We start from the raw sequence: 21,164 nt of genomic DNA, 5'->3' as shown, positions 1-21,164 counted from the left end.
TTACATAGATGGTATTCCAGTTACTGTTGCTGCTTAGCAAACCACCCCAAGCGTAGTGGCCTAAAACAATAATAATCATTTTGCTCATAAATCTGTAGTTTGGGCAGGGATCATCTGTCTCTGCTCCACTGAGACTCAGCGGGGGTAGCTTGACTGGGGCTGGAACACCCACTTTCAAGATGGCCACTCTCATGGCTGGCGAGTTGGTGCTGGCCGTCATCTGGAAGTTCAGGGAGGACTGAAGGCCAAAGGCCTCAGTTCCTTTCCACATGGGCCCCTCCATGGGCTTCTCAGCCTTCCTCACAGCTTGGTGCTGGCTTCTGAGAGCAAGCACCCAAAAGTAAGAAGTAGGAAGAAGCTGTGCCACCTTTAATGACCTGGCCTCAGAAGTCACATAGCATCACTTCAGCCATGGCCAGAAACCCACCCAGCCAAGGGGAGGGACATAGAGCTCATTTGTCATTAGGAGTTTCGTTTTTAATGGTGGTCATCACAGCTGTTACAATTGTTATGTCCTTGCCTGTCTTTATAAAGCATTCCTCTGCTCATATAGGACATTTTTTTGGATCAGAAATCTCTCAGTTGGCCAGCTGAGTGGCTCAGTTGGTTAAGAGCTCGCTCAAGGGTGCGAGCTCTGAGCAACAGCAGTTCAAGTCCCGCCCGAGCTAAGCTGCTACTGAGCAGCCACCATGTGGCAGGATGGCTCAACTAAAAAAAAACAAAAAAAAACTCTCAGTCCCCAGTGTCTCAAGCAGCCAGAGTCAGAGAAACTCAGGTTTAAATCCTGGTACAGCTACGTGGTACCTATTTTGACCGTAGACAAATGACTGAACCATATGTTAACATGGGTATGATGAGAAGCCTTGGGCTGCAAATTCATCATTCTTGCCTGTTTCCTGCTCCCAGAAGACCTATGCTCTCTCTCTCTCTCTCTCTGTGTGTGTGTGTGTGTGTGTGTGTGTGTGTGTGTGTGTGTCTGTGTGTGTGTGTCTATGTTTGCATATACATGTAAGTGTTTTTGTTGGGAAGCTGTGATCTGTCTGCCTCCCAGAGCTGCAGCACAAGGTAAATTCATGCTGGCTGGAGGCCATGGGTGTGTCTGGGGCAGCCAGGCCCCACCTTGCATGGATTTCTCACTTGCAGTGTTTCAGAGAGATTGTACTCGGGGAAATAATTCCCAGTGGAACCATGGACCTCATTCAGTGCGACTGTTGAATCAGCGATCTCCAGACGTTTCTGAAACCCGCCAGGTGATGGCCTCAGGTGGCTGTAAGCACAAAGCAGAACCTTCTGTCCTTTAACCCTGTGATCAGAGCCATCTCCCCAGCAGGACTTGATGGGAAGGAATATTTGGAACATGGCTGCCTAGGGAGAGAGCAGCAGTAAAGATTTGCTCCCCCAACGCCTTGGTTTCATAAAGAAGCCAAGGTCACAGGCATGACTACCTCTTAAGAGCAGTTGCCCAGCTCACCCTAAAGTCGATGATGCATATTTATTTCTCAGTAAGGGAAACCATGCTCCAAGTAATGAGTTTACGGTTGATCTTTAAAACATTGACGTTCAGAGGATGAAACACACTGGAATACCAGGGCCACAGTGATATGAAGAGAGCACTGTGAGCTTGGAGCATCAGTGGGATTGGAGGGACAGTGAGTTGGCCTGGGTCCCGCCTGGCCCTAACCCTGTGTAGCTGGTATGGTCAAGGGCAAGTCATTCCTCCTTGTTGGGCCTCAGCCTTCTCATCCATAAAGTGAAGAGTTAGGTACCAGAGAGTCTCCTCTAATTAAAAGATAATCTTGAAATTAGAAAAGCCGTTTTTTGGGCAAAATTGTATGTTATTGCCCACATAGAAAACAGATTCCCTGATGCTCAGACTTGGTATGCTGTGGACACTCTTTTCTTTTGTTGTTGAAACATCAGATGCAGAAGCTAAATTTCCAAGTGTTGCAGTTATCTGTTGCAAAACAAACCACCCCAAAACAGTAGCTTAAAACAACAACAGTAATTTTGTTCATGAATGTTGGGGTTGACCAGGCTCAGCGAGGTAGCTCTCACTTGGGGTCTCTTATGTGGTTGCAATCCAGTAGTGGCTGGGCTGGGGTCATCACCTAGGCTTCTCCACTCTCATGTCTGATGCGTGGCTAGGGCTAGAACAGCTGGGGCTCCTCAGGTTTTTTTCCCCACTTTCCACATGTTCCCTCCACACCCTCTCCACATGGTGGCCTTGAGGGAGCTGGAGTTCTTACATGGAACTGAAGGCCCCCAAGAGAAACCTGCAGAAGCTGCGAAACCTTTCCTACCCTGGCCTTGGAAATCACATGGTGTCACTTCTGCTTCATTCTGTTCATTGAGGAGGTCATAAAGGCGCACCAAGTTTCCACAGGAGGGGAAACAGACTCCGCCTCTTGGTGGGAGGAGTGTCAGAGACTTGCACATGTGATTTTAAATCACCATGCCAAGCAGCCAGGATGGCGGAGCTGCCGTCTTGCTTAGTGACGGGATGGCTTAGCGGACTTCTCAGACCCCTGTGACTCTGTCACAAGGTTCAGAGGCAATGAAGACGATACCTGGCTGTAGGAACCTACTTTAATGGGGAGGGAAGCTCTACTTAGAAGAGGAAGATATTTTAAATTACAAAGAAAATGAGGTAGAGCTCTGTTTATATGTGTAAGAGAAAATGTATCCATGTAACATATATGTCTTGTCTGTGTGTATAAGCGATTTTAAGAGAAAAATATTACTATTAATTTAATTAAGCAATGGCTTGCATGAGATGCCAGGATCCGGGAAAGAGGAGAGAATTAAAGCAGGAGTTTTCAGCCCTTATATTGTACTACTAGAAGTTCTCTCCCCCAGCCACTCTCAAAATAAAGTTAATTGACTGGATTGTATAAAAGAACCCCAAATGTGTGATAGAGAGCTCTGAAATGGAGCTAGGAGAAAACAGGCAAGAAGGAAGAAAAGTCAAAAGACCAGAATTAGAAAATCAATCCCCAAAAGATTGTAGATCATTGCTTTCAATTGCGCAGAGCAGCCTGCGAGGTGGGCAGTGAGATGAAGTGGTTGAGAGGACAGACTGGGGAGCCGTGCTGCCAGAGTCTAATCACAGCTCACCATTCCCCAACTGTGTTAGAGCAGGCAGGTTCCTGTACCTCTCTGTGCTTTTCTCAACTGCGACAGGGAGCTATTGGTAGTCCCTGGCTCATCAGGGCATTATGAGGATGACGTCAGGACAGGCTTAGCCCTGGGAGCAGCACATGGGACACAGGAAGCACTCGGTATGTATTAGCCATTTCTCTCTTCACCAGTTCCCTCCTTGCCTTTGCCAGATGCAGATAGCATGCCCAATATGGACTGTGGGCAGCCAACCAAGTAAACAGAATGAGGGCCTTTTCTTCCCCTGGGTCCTAGGATCACGAATGCATTGGAATTCTGCGTAGGAGGAGGCCTTCATGGACATCTGGGCTCCCATCAATCTGTAGGTTTCCACCCCACACACATGCTTGTCCTTGTTCCAACGTACTTTACAAGTCAGTTTCACAGCTAAAGCACATCAAGCTACCTTTTAGCTTTAGTCTGTCTTACATATTTGGAATTAGAACCTCCAGAGGCCATTGTGCAAATCAATGCAAATGATATGCAAAGAGGCAGTAGCCCCAGATTGTGGGGAGCCAGCGCAAAGGGCCTTGAACAAAAATTTGCATCTGTTAGGGGATTGAAGGCCTTGCACAGCTATGGTGACAGTGTTCTGCCCTTTGCCTTCAGTTGTTAACCTTTTGTGCCCAGGAGGAGAGGTAAACGCTTGTCTGATTTCCATACTGAAGGTGACAGTAGAGGTTAAGGGTGTTTGGGCGATGCAATATCATAGCATTTTTATGAAGCAAATGGAAACTTGCTTTGAAACTTGCTGTGATCCCCAGCCAGCTGTGTATTCTTGGACAAGTCACTTCATTTCTTCCGTTGCTCCCTCTGTGAAATGAGGGGATTAGATTAAGTTACCCTAGGGCCCCTCTCACTGTGACACCTAAATGTCTTCCTCTAGGTGAAAACCCTTTGCAGCCTGGATGGCAGTATCCGTTCCATGTACCCAAGGTTTACTCTAAAGTCGAAAGAAGAAATGGCTCAGAGGCAACTTAACAGTCCTCTTAGACAGAAAAGTAACCGTAAGGTTGCAAAGGCAAACATATTTACTTACAGCAAGAAGGTTCCCGTCAGACACTTCCCAGCTGGGAGGGTTTGAGCCCCTGAAATGCTTCTGGTGGGAAAATCAAGGGAATTTCTTTCCCTGAGTATCGTAAAGACCAGGATGTGTTAACCTCTCTGTCTGCTCTGCCACCCCAGGCCTGTCACTGGGGTCCGTTGGGGTCTGTCTGAAAACTATGCACTGCCCTTGATGCCGCTGCCAAAAGACTGCGGCATCCGTCCTTGGTCTCTGGCCTCTGATTATATCCAGTGCGTCTGGTGCGCCACCTCAGGTATCCTCTGAGCCCCTAATTTTAACTCCAGCTGTTGCGGCAGCCACCAGCTGGGTGCAGGTGTAACCAGACAGCCGCTGTCTGACGCAGCCACACAGGCCTCGTGCAGGAGTGAGGAAGTGCGGTGGGACGAGCACCCGTGGGCCCGTGGGGGTGGGAGCTGCTGGGGAAGGAAGTGCTCCTCCCATGATGACAATTTGAGGTGCAATCTACTCGAGCTCCTCAGAGCTCCCCAGAGAATTTGAGTTGTCCACCCTCATCAGCTCATCATTTGCCCTCGAATTGACTTTCCCTGTTTCACTCATTTCAGACCCCATGGCTGTCCCCTGAAATTGCTTCCCTAAATAAACTACCTGCACACAAGCCCCGGCCTCCACCTCTCCTTTTTCAGGGGTCTCTCACGTAAGACACTTAATTCAAGCTGCCATAACAAAGGGCTACAGACTGGGGCGTTTAAACCACAGAAATCTGGTTTCTCACAGTTCTGGAGGCTGGCAGTCCAAGATCAAGATGCTGACTGCGCTGGTGTCTGATAAGACCTCTCTTTCTGACTTGCCAATGGCCCCTTCTCACCATGTCCTCACGGCCTTTCCTCTGTGCCAGTATTCCTGATGTTTCTCTGTGTGTCCTAATGACTCAACTCTTCTTATAAGGACACCAGGCAGATTGGATTAGAACCCACCCTCGTGGCTTCATTTCACCTTAACCTTTTTAAAGGCTTTATCTCAAATGCAATCACATTCTGAGGCACTGGGAACTAGGGCTTCAATGTATGAATTTGAGGAGAACACAGTTCAGTTCATAAGAACACTTATACTGAACCAAGGCACTCAGGAGCCAAGCAGAGGCTTCTAAGGGAATGTCCCTCAAAACATCAGGGGTCTCCATCCCAGTGCTAAGAGTAGATCGTCCTTGTGGTGTTAGACTGCAAAGGAGGGGCTGAGTACCCTTGAACTGGTCAGAGCATAGCAGCATATTGTTTCTTCTGTGGATGCAGCTCCTGTCTTCTTCTTCCTCCTTCTGTGTCACTGGAGATGGTAGACCAGGAAAAGCATGCCTTTCAGATACAGCCCTGTTTTCACATACTTCTGCTACTGGAGGACTTGGAACATGTTACTTGATCTCCCTGAGCCTCAGTTTCCTACCCCAGTGAGTGGTTGTGAGGACTAAATCGAGCATGAACAACCACGCTGGAACAGGTGCTCAGTAAACAGTTTTTAGGATTGACCTGAAGAAGCGAGCACACTGTTGGTGTATGGGCTAGATCACAAATGAAAGTTTAGAAAAAACAGGTTGCTTAGGGCAAATTGTTGGTCCTAGAGCTAATGGGTGCTGTGGTCTCTGTTGGATCTACAGTCCCTCGGCCTCCGCCTACCCACTAATTTCAAAGCACAGGGTGAGGGGGACAGTGGTCCACTCCAAGACCCCACCCCACACCTAAGTCAAAGGTAACCCGAGGGGTGATCCTGGGCCTTGTTTCAAAGGCATGCCAGGAGATGATCTCACCTCTCTGTTTCCTAGAAGTTCACCAATATGGCGGGCCAGCCGCCACAAGTCGATCAGTACCCGAAGGGGGGAGTGGGAATGAATAAAAAGACACTCACACAACTGCTGATGCGGCCGGTCTTCAGTGATACTGAAGCCCCGAGTTTATTTCCCATCACCAATATATGCAGTTTGAGTATGTGCAGTTTAACAATGAAAATATGCATTACCTCAGTGAAAGTAAATCTTTAACTTTTACATAGAAACTATAAAATCACTGAAACTCCCAAAAGTAATCATCCCATGACAGAATCTATCAATTACCCCGATAGCCATCAATCCTCTGTGTCCGGGAACTGGCCGTTCTCACCAAATACCTCAGCAACTTGTAAGCACCCTCCAGATAAGGCAGAGACAATGCCTTAGGAGCAGAATCAGGTTAAGCATTAACCGAGCCAGTCTGTAAGGCTCTGAATTACCTGTAACCATGGCTCCCCACACACCAGGGCCTCTGCCTTCCCGTCAGCAGCTCTGCTGACCATCCGAAACTCCCAGGAATCACCACCGGGGCCCAGCGTTGGCCATCGGTCTGCTGGAATGTGGTGGGGGCGGGGAGGCTCCGAGAGCAGAACCAGATAGAGACAGGTCTCTGCTCTTCCATTGCTGGGCAGGGAGCAGGGCTAAAGGAAGGGCGTGAGATGACCAAGCGGGGGCCGGTGTGAAAAGCAGGCGTTCACGGGTCAGACAGGCCTTACGGGTCTGCCAGGCCGCTCCTCAGCTGTGCAGAACAGCTCTCTCCAGGCCCTTGTTGTACAGGGGTGGCCCGTCTTCCCGTCTATAATCTGATTAGGTCCTATGTCTCACATTTATGTCAGATACCATTTTTACAGATAGGCACATGCTGTTGTGTTTCATAAAATCCACATGTATTTGGAAGTGTTTTTAAATTTGTACGTTTTTGCCCTTGTGCCTTTTCTCTATGAACCAAGAGCACACACTCTGACCGTTATGCAAAATGCATGACTTTCTTTTAATGCTCCAAAGGGCTCCTCCTACTCAGAAACTCTGGGCATCACAGTGACGTCCCACAGAGAGTTTAGCCGCGTGAGCGCCACAGGAAAAGCAGTTAACACTAACGACAGTCATAAAACCAGCTGGCCTTTATGGGACACATCTCTCCCAGGCTCCGTGCTAAGTGCTTTACGGGCACCTGATCTGGTCGCCCTCCCGTGGACCACTGTCCCCTCCTGCCTGTCACTCTCCAATGGCACTGAGACGTCTCTGCCTTGTTTTGAGATTGTTTGTGGGTTTGTGCGAGCCCGTCCAGAGCCAGAGACTGCCCTGTTCATTTTTGCATCCGCCAAGATCAAGGAGAGGGTAGACCCTCCTTAGTTGCCTGAGTAAACAGAGGTTTGTCCGTGTGTACTATTGTCTGGTTCGTAAATGGAAGACTGAGAGAAGGCATGGCAGTTGGTCAGCTCTGCCCACCTAAGCCTTCTCATTTCACTCAGGGTGGCTCCCAGGGCCGCCAGCTGTGGCCAAGCTGACATTGACCACTCCCTGGCTGCAGACGGCCAGGAGTCACTCAGAGGCCACAGGCTATCTTCCCACTCCCAGCCCTAGCCTTGGTGGAGGGCATTTGGGAAAGGATAGGCCTGCCCAGTTTAGCTGGCTCTGCTTCCTCTGGGGCTGGGTCTCTTCCCGACAGTGCTGGGCGGCACCTACCTCACAGACCTGCCCGAGCCCACAATTCTGCATCTGATGAGTGTCAGGACCGCAGTGTGAACGTCGGGAATTTCCCCATGTTTCCCTTAAGCACCGTCGCTTTACAGGTGCATGGACTAGGAAGGCCCAGGCTCCAGGCTGCTCCCTGGGAATTTCACCTCTTCTCTCTGTCTCCCTCTCAAGGCTGCCTCCTGATCTTCACACTGACCGAAGCACTGGTATTCGCTGTCCAGGACCCGTCTCCCAGGGAATCTCTTCAGGTCCTCCCTTCAGGCACCACCCCAGGCACCATGGTGACAGTACCCCTCGGCTCTACCAGACACACACCCGTGGCTGCTGCCCCCGTCTCTGTGGTGACACTGACCCCCCATCTCGATGGGCCCTCCGCACGCACCGAAGCCCCCACAGCAACGACGACATCCCATCCAGATGGACGGCCTCCTACCAACACCGTCTCCACCGTGATGGCAACAGCATCCACACCCTATGCTGAGGGCTCCCTGACCACAGGGCCCCTTCCTGTTGCCATGACAACCACGTCCTCTCACTCAGAGGGCCGCCCCCTGGGGGAGGCCGGGCCCACGGTCCTGCTGACAAAGCCAACTGGAGCCCCCAGCCGCCCCACCGCAGCACCCACCCGGGCTACCACGCGCAGACCCCCCAGGCCCCCAGGCTCTTCCCGAAAGGGGGCCAGCAGTTCATCACGTCTTATCCTGCCTGCATTCAGTGGCCACTCTAGTAGGAAGGAAGGCCAGCGAGGAAGAAATCAGAGCTCCACCCACTTGGGGCAGAAGCGGCCCCTGGGGAAAATATTTCAGATCTACAAAGGCAACTTCACAGGATCTGTGGCGCCGGAGCCCTCCACCCTCACCCCTAGAAACCCACTCTGGGGTGACTCCGCCTCACTGCAGACCCAGACAGTAGCCACAACCACGGCACCAAGCAGGACCTCATGGGCACCGCTCACCACCCCCCTGGTGCCCGCAGAGGACAAGCCAGGCCTTAGCAGAGCAGACCAGGGGGGTGGTCCTGCCTTCACCAGCCAAGGAGGGGAGCCGGATGCCACAGCAGCCTCAGGCACCCCTGCCAGTCCACAACCTGCCCCAGTGCCTTCTCAGCGCCCCCGTGGGGACCCCCAGGACAGCCCCAGCCACAGTGACTCCTGGCTCACTGTCACCCCTGGAACCAACAGACCTCTGTCTGCCGGCTCGGGGGTCTTCACGGCCGCCACAGGGCCCACCCAGGCTGCCTTCAGTGCCAGTGTCTCAGCCCCTTCCGAGGGGAGTCCTCAGGGAACATCCTCAACCCCACAGGCCCCGGCCCACGCCCCCGGGGCCTCAGAAAGCACTGTTTCCGGAGCCGAGGAGGAGGCTGTGGCCACCCCCATCGTGACCAACAGGGTGCCTAGTCCTCTCTCCACAGTGGTGTCCACGGCCACAGGAAACTTCCTCAACCGCCTGGTCCCTGCCGGGACCTGGAAGCCTGGGACAGCAGGGAACATCTCCCATGTGGCCGAAGGGGACAAACCCCAGCACAGAGCCACCATCTGCCTGAGCAAGATGGACATTGCCTGGGTGATCCTGGCCATCAGCGTGCCCATCTCCTCGTGCTGTAAGTGCCTCGCCCTCTCCCCACTCCTCCCCCCTCCTTCCTCTCCCTCTACCACATCAACTTGCCTGTCCCCAAAACTCCTTTGCCCCAAAATTGGGCAGCCATCACCACATGGGCTGCAAAACTCAGAATCCCAGGAAACAAGGTGGCAAGACAAGAATCATGGGTTATCCCTGCCCCTGGTCCTTGGCTCTGCCAGACCACAGCTCAGATGCCCACTGGTCATAAAGGCGCAGCTCCCACTGGGGAGAGCCTTGCAGGTAGTCCAGTTTAACCCTGCGTTTTGCAAAAAGAAACACCAAGCTGGAGAGGTGACTCCCCCAAGACCCCAGAGTTAGAGAGGCGGGCCTGGGAGGAGCCCTCAGAGTACCTGGTCTTCCAACCCAATGCTCGTGTCGTGGCACCATCCTGCCCCACTCACCCTCAAGGGTAGCCCACTAATGCCTCTAGTGGCATGGCACCAAGACACTATGGGTGAAACTGTCACACCAGATTTACAGCCTCCAAGTAGCAGAGCGCTCGCCTTCCTTTCCTGCTTCACTTCCATCTTTTTTCCTGTCTTTCCTCTCCTCCCTCGTCTCTTCTCCTTCTTTCTCTATTCCACCAAGGAGGAAGCTTGGATCTTGCAGGAAGTTCTGTTAGCCTTGGCAAAAACATAGTTCTTGTAGCTAAACTGAGGCTTGAAAGCTACCTGTGAATTCAGCTATGTTCTCCCTCTTCTCCCGTTTTTTGTTTTTTTTTAAGATTTTTTTTTTAATTGGGGAATTGGGGGAGGGGAACAGCATTGGGAAATCGGGGAAGAGGAACAGACAAGATGCTGTCCTTTTGTTTTTCAGTCTAGTTGTGGAGGATGTCGCTTCACTGGCCCATGTTGTGATCATTGTGCTCTTCCTGGCTGAGGCAGATTGGTCGCCGGCCATTGGACAGTCCCTCATGGTGGCTCATGGCAGCTCACGCCAGTGGCCAGCTGCTCATGCTGGCTGCCAGCAACTCACAGTAGCTTACGGCAGCCCACTGCAGCCCCACTGCAGCCTACACCGTTACTGGCAACTCGCGGCAGCCCAGCTCCAGGTCGAGCTGTTGTTCACCATCTTAGCTGTAGAGGGCAGTGTCACTGGACCTCAATGTGGGATCCAAACCGGGGCCCTGCTACTCAGAGCTTGCACTCCCAAGCCAACTCTTAACCAATGAGCCACTTGGCCAGCCACCATCTCCCAGTTTTGTATCTTCCTGGGTGATGTGAGCTGGATGACCTTAGTATTGTCTTTTGCTTCCACTAATATTGGTGAAGAAGGGCTCTCCCCAGGCCACCAGCACCTCCTTGCTGCTGCCTGTCACTTTTTTAATGAGGAGTTGGGAGGCTTTCTCCCTGATGTCTCTGTAAAGCACCTGATGCAATCGCTCAGGACCTTAGGGCTTCCTGTATGTCTTCTCCATGTACTTGAACCTAGATTCTTAGAGTTTCTCTGATAACCTCACTAATCTCAGCCCTACCCCACCCCAGCACGGTTACCCTTCCTCTGAACCCTTCCTGGGGTAAGAAACCCCCTATGCTCCCCACTCATTGGACAGCCCATTCTTCTTTGACCCTCTCAGGTTGGTACGCAGCTCTCTTGAGGGCCTGACAGTTGCCTCCTTGTAATTTTCAGCCTATGATCCTAAGCCATGCCCTCTAAAACTACACAAAACCAGTCTACCAACCCCTGAAATGCTTGAAATGGCTCTCAAAGGCAGTGTTCTCTTTTTCCAAACTGCTCATCCCTGCTCCTTCAAGTCTCTTCACTGGGCCACACTGCCCTGCTCCCCCAATCTGCCCCTCTAGATGGCCCCCAGTTTATCCCTGCTTCCCTAGAAGGGAGAGCACAGCATTCCACATGCCCGGCCATGCAGAGGAGAGCAGATTGTGGTTCCTTTGTTCTGGACACTTTGGCCCCATTCAGGCAATCTGCACTGGCACCAGCTCTGTTGGTTGTACTGACCGCCACATCACACCATGGGCTCAACCTGATCTCTAGAGGAACAAAGTCCAGAAACTTGCCACGGAGGAGGCTGTGAAGCCAGGTCTCCCAGCCTTTCCTCATGTCCGGGTCGTTTGAACATTAGTGCAGGAGGCGTATGCCTTTAACATGATTTCTTCTTGGCGTTGAACGCCAACAAGGTCTTACTAATCCAGATGCTGGATTCTTCCCAGGAACCACCTCTCCCAGCTCTTGTCTCCTTCTCGTTGATAAGCAAAGCCAACTTTCCATGTCAGGGGTGGGCAGCCTACTTCTGCTCAAAACCCAATTCAGGACAAGTGAAAATGTTTGCAGGTCGCATGTTTCATTGTTTCATTAAGCAGCCTTCGCTCATGGAAATACACATGTATTCTTAAAACCATGCTTGCCCACTGCTAAAACAGAAGAATGGTAATGAGAAAATATTGTACTGCTAGCCAGTAAATTATTAATAATCATCATATTAGAGAAGTAGCCACATTAGAGACAGCTTTCTAGTCTTCCATTCTTCACATGTGTCTAGAGGCTACAGATTACAAAGTGAGTTGCCATTTTCATCATTTCATCCTTAAAATAGATTAGCCAGAGGAATAAAATAAAGGCAGAAACAAACACACTGGCCAAGGAACACACCTTACGGGTGGAAAGTAAGTCACCAGGGGAAGTGACTTGCCTGGGGCCCCAATCACACAGGAGCCAGCCCGGATCTAGCGGTAGAACCTGTTTGTCTGATTCAACATAGTATTTCCTGAGTGCCCGTTGTGTGCCAGGCACTGTGCTAGGCACTAAGGAATCAGAGATGTGTGATGTGGCTCCCTTCCTGCTCCCAGAGCCCTCTCCCCACCTGGACTGACCCGCCCAGAGGAGATCTAGCTTTTGTCCCCATAGGCCACACCCACCTGGCTTTTGCAATTCTAAAAAGACTTTACCAGCCCGTTTGCTGTGTATGAGTTTAAGATTAGATCAGATCTTACTACAAAGCCAGAAGACCCATGGGCTGCCTAAGCCATTCATAATACTGTCAGCCAGACAGAAGCAAGGACATAGCCTGGAACTGCCCCTCAGGAGTGCTTCCCACACTGACCGGAGCCTGCAGGTACTAGGGGTGGAACACATCACTTTGTAAAGGATGACACGGACCTTTGTAGCCCCTGGGAACCACAGACCCCACTGCCTTTGGCGTCTGTCTGCATTCCCACCATCCCCACAGAAAAACTAACGTAGCTGAGAACTGTGTTGGGCAGGCTCCCCTAAATCCTCGCTCACCAAGGTTCCTGCCTCCGCTCTGGCTGCCTCCACATACAACTCCCATCCTGGGTCATGGCCCTGACTCCTGTGGGACCATCATTAACCCTGTCAAGACCCAGATGAGAGGGACAGTATGATAGAAGAACACTTGCCCGGCTTCAGAATGCGGTGGTCTTTCCAAGCACAGATGAATGAGTACACAGACTGTTTTCAGAGCCCGACGCCATTCGAGTCATCAGGCGAGCAAGACCTCTTTCAGGTCTAAGGGCCCCTATCTCAGGCCTTCCCAGAAGCAACGTTTATCCTAAAGCTCACTCTACTGCCCTCCAAGAAGGCTCTCTCTCCTCCTTTGCCAGTTTGCCAGGCAGTTCAGGCAGTCTGGGTGGTAGCAACGTGCATGCCTAGATTTTCTCACACCTGGCTTTCCAGACCAGCCACAGCCAATGGCCCTGCTTCTCCCCACCCACCAGAAGCCAGACCTCAGATGGCTGGGACTGCTGGGAAGATGGGTGATTCCCCTGCTCTGGCGGAAGCAGGGGGTGGTCCTAGCAAATCTCAGGCCTGCCCAAGGAGAGAAGCCATCCATTCCGTCTGCCCTTCCAGACCGTGCGCCCCTCCCAACGGCTGAAGGATATCTGTGCCAGGACTAAGAAATGCTTTGTTTCCTGAGCTATGCCAGGGACAGCCACACATGGTTTCAGACGTGCTGAGAACCAAAATTGATTGGATCCAGGCCACGTTTGGCTGGGGCAAAGGAGCCAAGCGGCTCCTGAGCTGGTCTCTGCTGCCACCATCAGGACACATGGAGCCCACCACCTCCTGCTAGAAGTCCCTGGGCCTGGCACTGAATTGATCCTTGCTCACCTGTCAGTGCTCTAGGTTCTCATCAGGAGGTTGGTTTTGTGTCTCTACCAGGCACCCTGGCCTGTTTTGCACATGGCACATCCATTCTTGAGAATGTCTTCACCCAGCCTCCCTGGAAAAAGCTGGGGACTTTATGGAAGGTGAGAACAAGAAACAAGGCCAGCTGATATTTTTCATTGCCAGCCCAAGTTGAGCCTGGCCGAAGCAGAGAAAGAGCAGCACCTCTCGCTGACCTTGCATGTCTGAGGGGCCATATGCTCCTTACCCCAGAACAGCCTGGCCTCCTTCCAGATGTATAGTACATGTCACTGGAGTATCAGTACTGGAGTAACAGTGTTCAAACAGATAGCATGTCCTTGTGCCCATCACGGTTCTTGACTCTATTCGTTTTTCTGCGAATAGTAGTCATATATGAGTTTATATCTATACCTTTAACTCACAGGCCCGGATGACTTTGCCATTATTATGTAAGAAAACCTGGGTCAGAATTACTCTTTCCAGTGAAAAGAATAGAAGAAATTGGGACGAGAAGGAAGTGTGACTAGGAGTTTTGTCTCCCTGGGGCTCATGAACTAGTCAAAGGAGGAAGCGGGGGAGCAGCCTCAGGGAAAGGCAGGGTTGTCCAGGGGGTGTCTCCTCAGCGAGACCAGAAAGTCATGCGCACGCTCAACATTCACCTCTTCTCTGTGCTTCCCAACCAGCGCCCCCTGGTGGGAACTTCCTTGGGCTGCCTCAGGCATATTCCCACCAGCCAGGATGGGGAACCAGACTGTAACCCCCAGACCTGGTTCCCCTGGGCCCATGGCCTCTTGTCCAGCCTGGCCCCCTTCTGTACCCTGAGGCCTCCCTGGGCCCCCTCCCTCAGCCTCAAGGAGAAAAATGATTGTCCACAGCCTGGCTCCTCCCTCAAGTTGCCACTGCTGGAGCCATTCTTCCCTGGAAGGTCTCAGGTTTCTCATATACAAAGTGAAGCGGCCGCACTGAACTGTGTCAGACCTCCCTGTCCTCTCTAACATTTCCTAACTTTAAACCTGCGTGAATCACTGGAGGGGAAGCCTGGTGTGATGGGAAGACTTGGCTTGGGGATCAAACACACCTGGACGTCACCCCAGCTCTCCCACTCGTAGCCTGTGGGACTTGGACAAGTCACTTAACCGTTGGCCCAATGTCTTCTCACCTGTCCGAATAGGACTAGTGTCCACTGTGCTAGTCCAGGGCCTTCAGGAGGCAGACAGCGACATGGGATTAGGCCTGCAAGACATTTGTTGGGGACACACCTTGACTTGTAAAGGAAGGGACTGAATTAGGCAGGGAGAGCCTCGGAGCGCACTGTAGGTCTGACATCTGAGAAAGAAGAGAGAAGAGCGAAGACTGGGTAGGAAGAGCCTTGGACTGCAGTGCAGTATTAATAACATTTCCGACAGGCCAATGGGAGTCCTCGGGCCATTAGAGGGGTCCCCTGTCCTGCAGGAACAGGCCTGAACTAGTACCTGTGCTACAGCCAGTCACGGCCAGGAGCAGCCCGGGAAGCATAGCCTCAGTACATTCCTGGTGGCGGGTCCAGCAGGCAGCCGCTGGGGCTGTCCCGAGCTGTGCTTCCTGCAGCAGCAGATCTGAGCGGAGCGTTTTCACGGCTGCAGCACCCACCCCAAAGACGTACTGTGAAAATCAGAGATGATGCCTCCAAGGTCCTCTCACAGTGTCTGCCATGGAGAAGGTGCTCAATAAATGGCAGGGGTCAGATAGCGATTGTTTAAGTTGTTAGGATTTGCTGTGCATTCTCCAACAGGCCACGGAGAAAGCACCTTTAAGCAGGTGTTTTAAAATGTTGAATCCTCAGGGAACCTGTAGGGTTTTCTTTCCATTTCCTGTCACAGTGAGTACCATCCCTGGAATCACCCCTCTCCCAGAAATATCAACACAGTACCCAGGGCTCTATCTTAAAATCAGTGACCTTCCTCCTTCCTGTCACACATCTGACAGGCCACCAACGATTCCCCATTGACAGCCCCGGGAAGCCAAGAGAACTTGCATAGTTCTGCTCCAGTTTTACATCGTGAGGAAATAGGGATCCCACTGACCTCCTCCAGAGTCTTGATGGCTTGTTGCCTTTAGAGAAACAGCCGTTGAAGCTTCAACTAAATCGGAAAGGGGGTGGCTAACACCTTGTGTTTGCACAGAGCTGTGTGGTTTACAAAGCGCTTCAGTATGTTCAAGCCAAAATGGACCAGCAGGCATCAACCTAAGGGTCACAGAGACCTGGGATCAAGTAATGAGCTGGGTGAGCAGGATGGACTGTGTTAACTTCTGTGAGCTTCCGTGCCTCTTCTGTAAATGGCAAGAGCAGCAGTGCCTTCCTCGGACAGTTACTTCGTGGGTGAAGTCAGACTGCAAAGCGCCTAGGTCAGCGCTGGGAATACGTGAGACTCCCTAAGTCTGGGCTGTACTCTTCGTGCTTAGAGCAAAGGTCAGACCACAGAAATCATGGAAATTGTAAGCCACAGGTGGAGCCTTGGCCTTGAGCCACCCAACGGTCTCACGCTGCCCGGTTTTTCTTTCTACATCTCTCTTGAGGAAGATGCTGGGAGAATAAGAAGAAAACGCTCCTCCATGAAGCACCTGTTGGATGTCAGGCACTGCGCTAGGCACTTTGCATTCATTATCTCTTTCACTCTCATTACCACCCTGTGGAGTCCATAGTCATCAGCTCGGTGAAGTGACTTACCTAGTGAACATGTGGCAGAGTCAGACTTGAACCCAGGTCTTTTGGACTCCAAGCCCATGCTCTTTCTATAGCCAGCCCCACTTCTAGTATGTCAGTGAAATGACATGTGAGAGGTACTGGGAACTCCTGAGAGAAATCGAACCAGGCCCAGAGCACTAACCGCACTGAGGGGAGAAAGCTAGGAACAGGACCGCCCCTGTCCCCACCCCCAGGCCATCCCACAACAGTGCCCACCCTTCCCACAAGCAGGATCCTAGTCCTGTGTCCTAAATAGGCCCAGGCTCCAGTGCAGGGCAGAGTGGACGTAGAGAGCACTGGACTGGGGGGGAGGGGGGGGACCAGGGGACCTAGATTCTGCAACCTGTGCCAGCCCAGGTTCGCAGCACGGTTTCACAGCAGCCTAACCCCCTCATTGTGGCTGCTGTTTCACCAGCTTGAATTCCTCCAGGCTATTTCACTGTCCCGTTCCAGGAGCAGGGTTGAGAGGTGGTGACAGTGAAAATATGGACACCAGAAACAGGAGACAAGACCTGGGCTGTCGTCCCAGCCCTGCCACTCATAGCCCTGTGACCTGTGGCAGGTCAGCTAGATCCTTTAGACCATAGTGTCCTCATCTGTGGAATAAGGAGGTATGCCTAAGTTAGCAGGTTGTCAGGCTGAGTTCTGCAGCTCCACCACCCCCATTCCTCCTTCAACCAGTCAAAGAAAGGGCTTGAAGGAAGGAAGGGAGGGAGGGAGAGAGGGAAGAAGGGGGAGACCCACAAAATTTAAGCAAATCTGTACCAGCCAGTCTAAAATTTCTTTTAGCTCAAGCATTCAGAATTTCCTTTATATTTTTAAAGCTTTTTGAAAGGGGACCTGGAAGAATGGTGAGCAAATTAGAAGTCTTTTTGATCAAAGCAGATTGGATGAAATGGAACCTTGCCAGATCTCTTGACCTTGCTTGTCTGGAGGCCTTCTCAGGCTGAGATGCTGGCACTGCCAGCAGCTGGGAAGAGAACCCCAGAATTCCTCCATCAGGGAATTTCTTCCCACAGAGGGCCGAGGTGTGGGTCCTGAGGTCTCAGTTCCTGTGTGCCGGCTTTTGCCCCTACCCACGAACCCTTGCATGCAAAGTTCCCTCTGGTGCTGGTCAAACCTCAGACCCCTGTGGACAAAGCTGGCCCTCTGCTGCCCCCTGGTGGCCATTTCCGTCATGGTGCCAGTCGCTGTGACAACTCAGCCTGGGGTCCCCTCTCCTCAGCACAGATGGTTGGCACCTCCGGGATGTTGGGTGCAGCCCTGCCCTCCCCTGGCCTGGAATTTTAGCTACAGGCTCTGGTGGTGGCGAACCTAGACAGGATATATTCAGTCTTCATTCACTGGCTTCTCTCCAAGAGGGCTCTTGTCACCCTTGTCATTGTATTACCTGTTCCACTGTGAGCCTGGACAGGCCATCCCAGCTCTGCGACCTCAGAAGCCTCCCGTGCCAGCATACCCAAGCCACTCTGTCCACTCCAGTTCATCAGCAGTATCCAAACATACTCCTTCCTCCCTGGGACCCCATCCATGAGCCTGAGATTGAACGGACAGGGTCACGTGTCAAGTTGTGTAAAGCCTTGATCAGGCCCGCCTGTGGCCTGATTAGACTAGCATGTCTTTGTGAGACAGAATCATGAATGGTTAAGAGCACAGACTTTGCAGTCCACATGTCTAGGTTTGCTCTTGGGCAAATCACTTTACCTCTCTGAGCCTGTTTTCCTGTCTGTAATATGGGGACCCTAATAGTATTGGCCTCATGGAGTTAAGTGGAGGATTAAATGAATTCATATTTATCAAGTGTTTGGAACCCTGCCTGGAACATAAACACTATATATATAACTGTTAGCGGCTTTTAATTTTTTTTTGATGATGATGATGATGATGGTGATGCCAGCGCAGCTGTTATACCGGGTCCAGGATCTCTGCCCAGTGATTCTGCAGGAATCAAGGGCTCATTTGGGACAGTTCACTGGGCCCTGCTCCTCTTTCTGCCAGCCTCCCGCTCATCAGCCCAGCAGGGCGTCACAGAGCACACATGCCATTCTGTGCAGCCAAGCCCTGGGGAGCCCTCCCACTGAATGAGCAAGGCCTTTTCTTGGAGCAGACTCAAGTAGTGACACTGCAGCCTCCACAGAGAACTGAAATGACATCCGAGTCTCTTGTCCCTAAGGCCTATGGATGCAGCCTCGAAACACTGCTCTGGCCTCATCTCCTACCTCACTCCCCTCCGGCCATGCTTCTCTTTTCTCACACACATCAAGCTTTTCCCCACCTCAGGCCCTTTGCACATGCTGTTTTCGCGCCTGGAATACACTCTGGAACACACCGCCCCCGTTCTGCACATGCCTAGCTCCTTCCCCATGCTCTGTTCTCAGCGCTAAGGTCACCTCCTCGGGGAAGCCTTTCGTGATGACGCTAAAGCACTCTCTCCCCCAACTCACCTCCATTGTCTCTCTCACTTCACCCTGTTTTATTTTCTATGAAGAGTTATCGCTATCTGGATTTACCTAATTTATTCATTTTGTTTATTGTAAGTGCCCTGACCCCTCTGCACCCCTCCCTACACACACTAGGAAGGAAGCTTATGAAAGCTGGGCAGCTTTGTCTTTTTCTCTCCCTATCTCCCCAGCACCTGGCACAAAGTAGGCACTCAACACATATAGATAGATACTTGTTGAATGAGCAAACAAATGAATGAATGGGGTAAGTGGCTGAATATGTGACTTTCACAGCCTCACCTAGGGACTAGCATCTGTCACTTGGCAGTGCTGGCTCCATGCCTGTCGCCTGCCTCCCCCGCCTCTAACTTGGACCCTCTCCACAGCTGTCTTGCTGACCGTGTGCTGCCTGAGGAGGAAGAAGAAGACAGCCAACCCAGAGAACAACCTGAGCTACTGGAACAACGCCATCACCATGGACTACTTCAACAAGCATGCTGTGGAGTTGCCCAGGGAGATCCAGTCTCTTGAAACCTCTGAGGTAATGAGCCCAAAACCAAGGGGTGCCCCGTGGAAGGGCTGGCCCCACTGCCCCAGAAAAGCACAGGCTTCAAAGAGAGCCATGGAACGTGTGCTCATTTCTTAGCGCCTTGCCCCTCAAAGTGTGGTCCACGGACCAGCAGCAGCAGCACAGTGAGGCTGTAGGCCCCACCCGGCCCTACTGAACCAGGGTCTCCATTTTAGCAAGCATCCCTAGGTGATTTATGCACAGGTGAAAGTTTTGGAAGCATTGTTCTTGAGACTTTGGGTTTCTGGTACCAAGTCAACAAATATTCACTGAAGACCCATTTTGGGACAGATACTCTCTGGGGACTGTGCAGATGAGAGCTTGCACCCAAGGGGTGGTTGAGGTACAGACCCCAAGCGACATTCAAAAACAAAACCAACTAGGGGAGGTACAGGGGAGTTACAGAGAGCTGTGGAAACCCGGGAGAGTAAAGCCTTCACAGTGCACATGCTAGGAAAGATGCATGGATCTCATCAGGCATTCCAGCAAGACGTAGCCTGAGGAAAGGAGGAGATGTGTGCTAGCTATGGCACTGAAAGAAGTGTTTGCCCGAAACACCTGGCTGGCTGGTGAGAGAGCTGGGCTTTGAACCCAGGTCTCCTTGGCTTCAGAGTCCATGCTCTGGAGGTGGCCAGAGGCCAGGGTGCAGCAGGAAAGGTAGCTGGATTAGGCATGCCTTTGAATGGGGTCAAACGGACTTTAGTCTTGGGCCGCGGAGGGTCACTGAAAGTTCTGAGCTTTGTGGAACCCAGTTTTAGAGAGGTTGTGCTGATGGCCCAGTAATGACACTCTGTACATGATCAATGAATGGAGAGAGGAAGGGTGATTTAATGGATTGGTGAATGGATGAGAGGACAGACAGACAGACTAGAAACAAGTAGATCAACTGGGATGCAATTGAGATGGCCCAGGAGAAAGATGGCGGACATCTGAGGAAAGACAGTGAGAGCTGAGAAGTCTGGTTCTGGAGGTGCACGCCCCTTTTCCCCACTCAAGCCCATCCGCAGCAGCCAGAGCGAGCTTTTAGAAACATAAGCGTGGTCATATTCCTCCCATGCTCAGAACCCTTCAGTAGCTTCCTGTGGCTCTTACGGTGTGGCTCAGAGTCTTCCACACGACCTGCGAGGTGGGCCTGGCTCCAGCCCCTTCCCAGCCTCCCAGCATGCCCCTCTCCCCCCATTTGCTAAGCTCCGGGCACACTGGGTTTCTTCTCATCCTTTACAGCACCACGTTCTCCTGCTTCAGGGCTGTGCATGAGCTGCTCCCTCTCCCAGAACGGAATGCCTTCTGTCCCTCCCTAGCACCCCCTTCACTTGTCTCCTACCCATCACTCAGGCCTAGTCTACCATCATTTCCTCAGAGAGGCCTTCCCTGCCTTGCCAGGTTGGGTTCGGCTCTCCTACTGCACGGTCTCAGCTCCTTATGCTTGTCCATCATGGCACTTACCAGAGTTGTAAGTATGTAGCTGCTGGTTTGATATTAATTTACTATCCCTCACCCCTGCTAGGCTACCCAGTTGCCTCCACATTGCTAAACCCCGGGGTCCATTCTGAGCTCTCCTCTTACTCGATCTACCAGCAGCAGCAGCGCAGTCAGCCATTTCCTCCTCAGAACGTTTCTTCGCTGGCCTCGGGGGCCCCGTCCCATCCTGGCTCTTGCCCACCTCCAGCAACTCCTTCTCAGCCTCCACCGTTGGTTCCCAGTTCTTTCCCGACCGCTCGTCACTGGAGTGCTCAGGCTCACTGCTCCCACGGCTTCTCTTCCCTCTACTGCGTTCCGTGGCCTCAGTACCATCTCTGCACTGTTGACTGCCAGTTTCTGTCTCTGGCTTTGTCATCTCCCCTGAACTCCAGACTCATATACCCAGCTATACGCATTGTCTAATGGGCATCCCAAATCCAACATGCCCAGGACTGAACTTGACTCCCCCCTCCCCACCCGAAAGCTCACCTGGTGCTTCTCATTGTGCAGATGGCACTGCTGGCTGCCCTGTCCTCTGCTCACCCC

General features: G+C 52.0%; 1 protein-coding gene across 1 annotated transcript in view; it reads left to right on the top strand.

Moving 5' to 3' along the window:
• The window catches only part of TMEM108 (transmembrane protein 108), a 30,239-nt gene that overhangs the window by 1,568 nt on the left and 7,507 nt on the right, over window positions 1-21,164 (top strand). The window contains exons 2-3 of the mRNA XM_019632711.1: window positions 7,869-9,296; window positions 18,976-19,130. Coding sequence (XP_019488256.1) covers window positions 7,869-9,296; window positions 18,976-19,130 — 1,583 coding nt within the window. The remainder of the gene's footprint in view (window positions 1-7,868; window positions 9,297-18,975; window positions 19,131-21,164) is intronic.

The sequence above is a fragment of the Hipposideros armiger genome, unplaced genomic scaffold, assembly GCF_001890085.2.
Source record: "Hipposideros armiger isolate ML-2016 unplaced genomic scaffold, ASM189008v1 scaffold_1167, whole genome shotgun sequence".
In the NCBI taxonomy this organism is placed as follows: domain Eukaryota; kingdom Metazoa; phylum Chordata; class Mammalia; order Chiroptera; family Hipposideridae; genus Hipposideros; species Hipposideros armiger.
The sequence above is the reverse complement of the archived record's forward strand: the minus strand, read 5'-3'. Positions and strand labels throughout refer to the sequence as shown.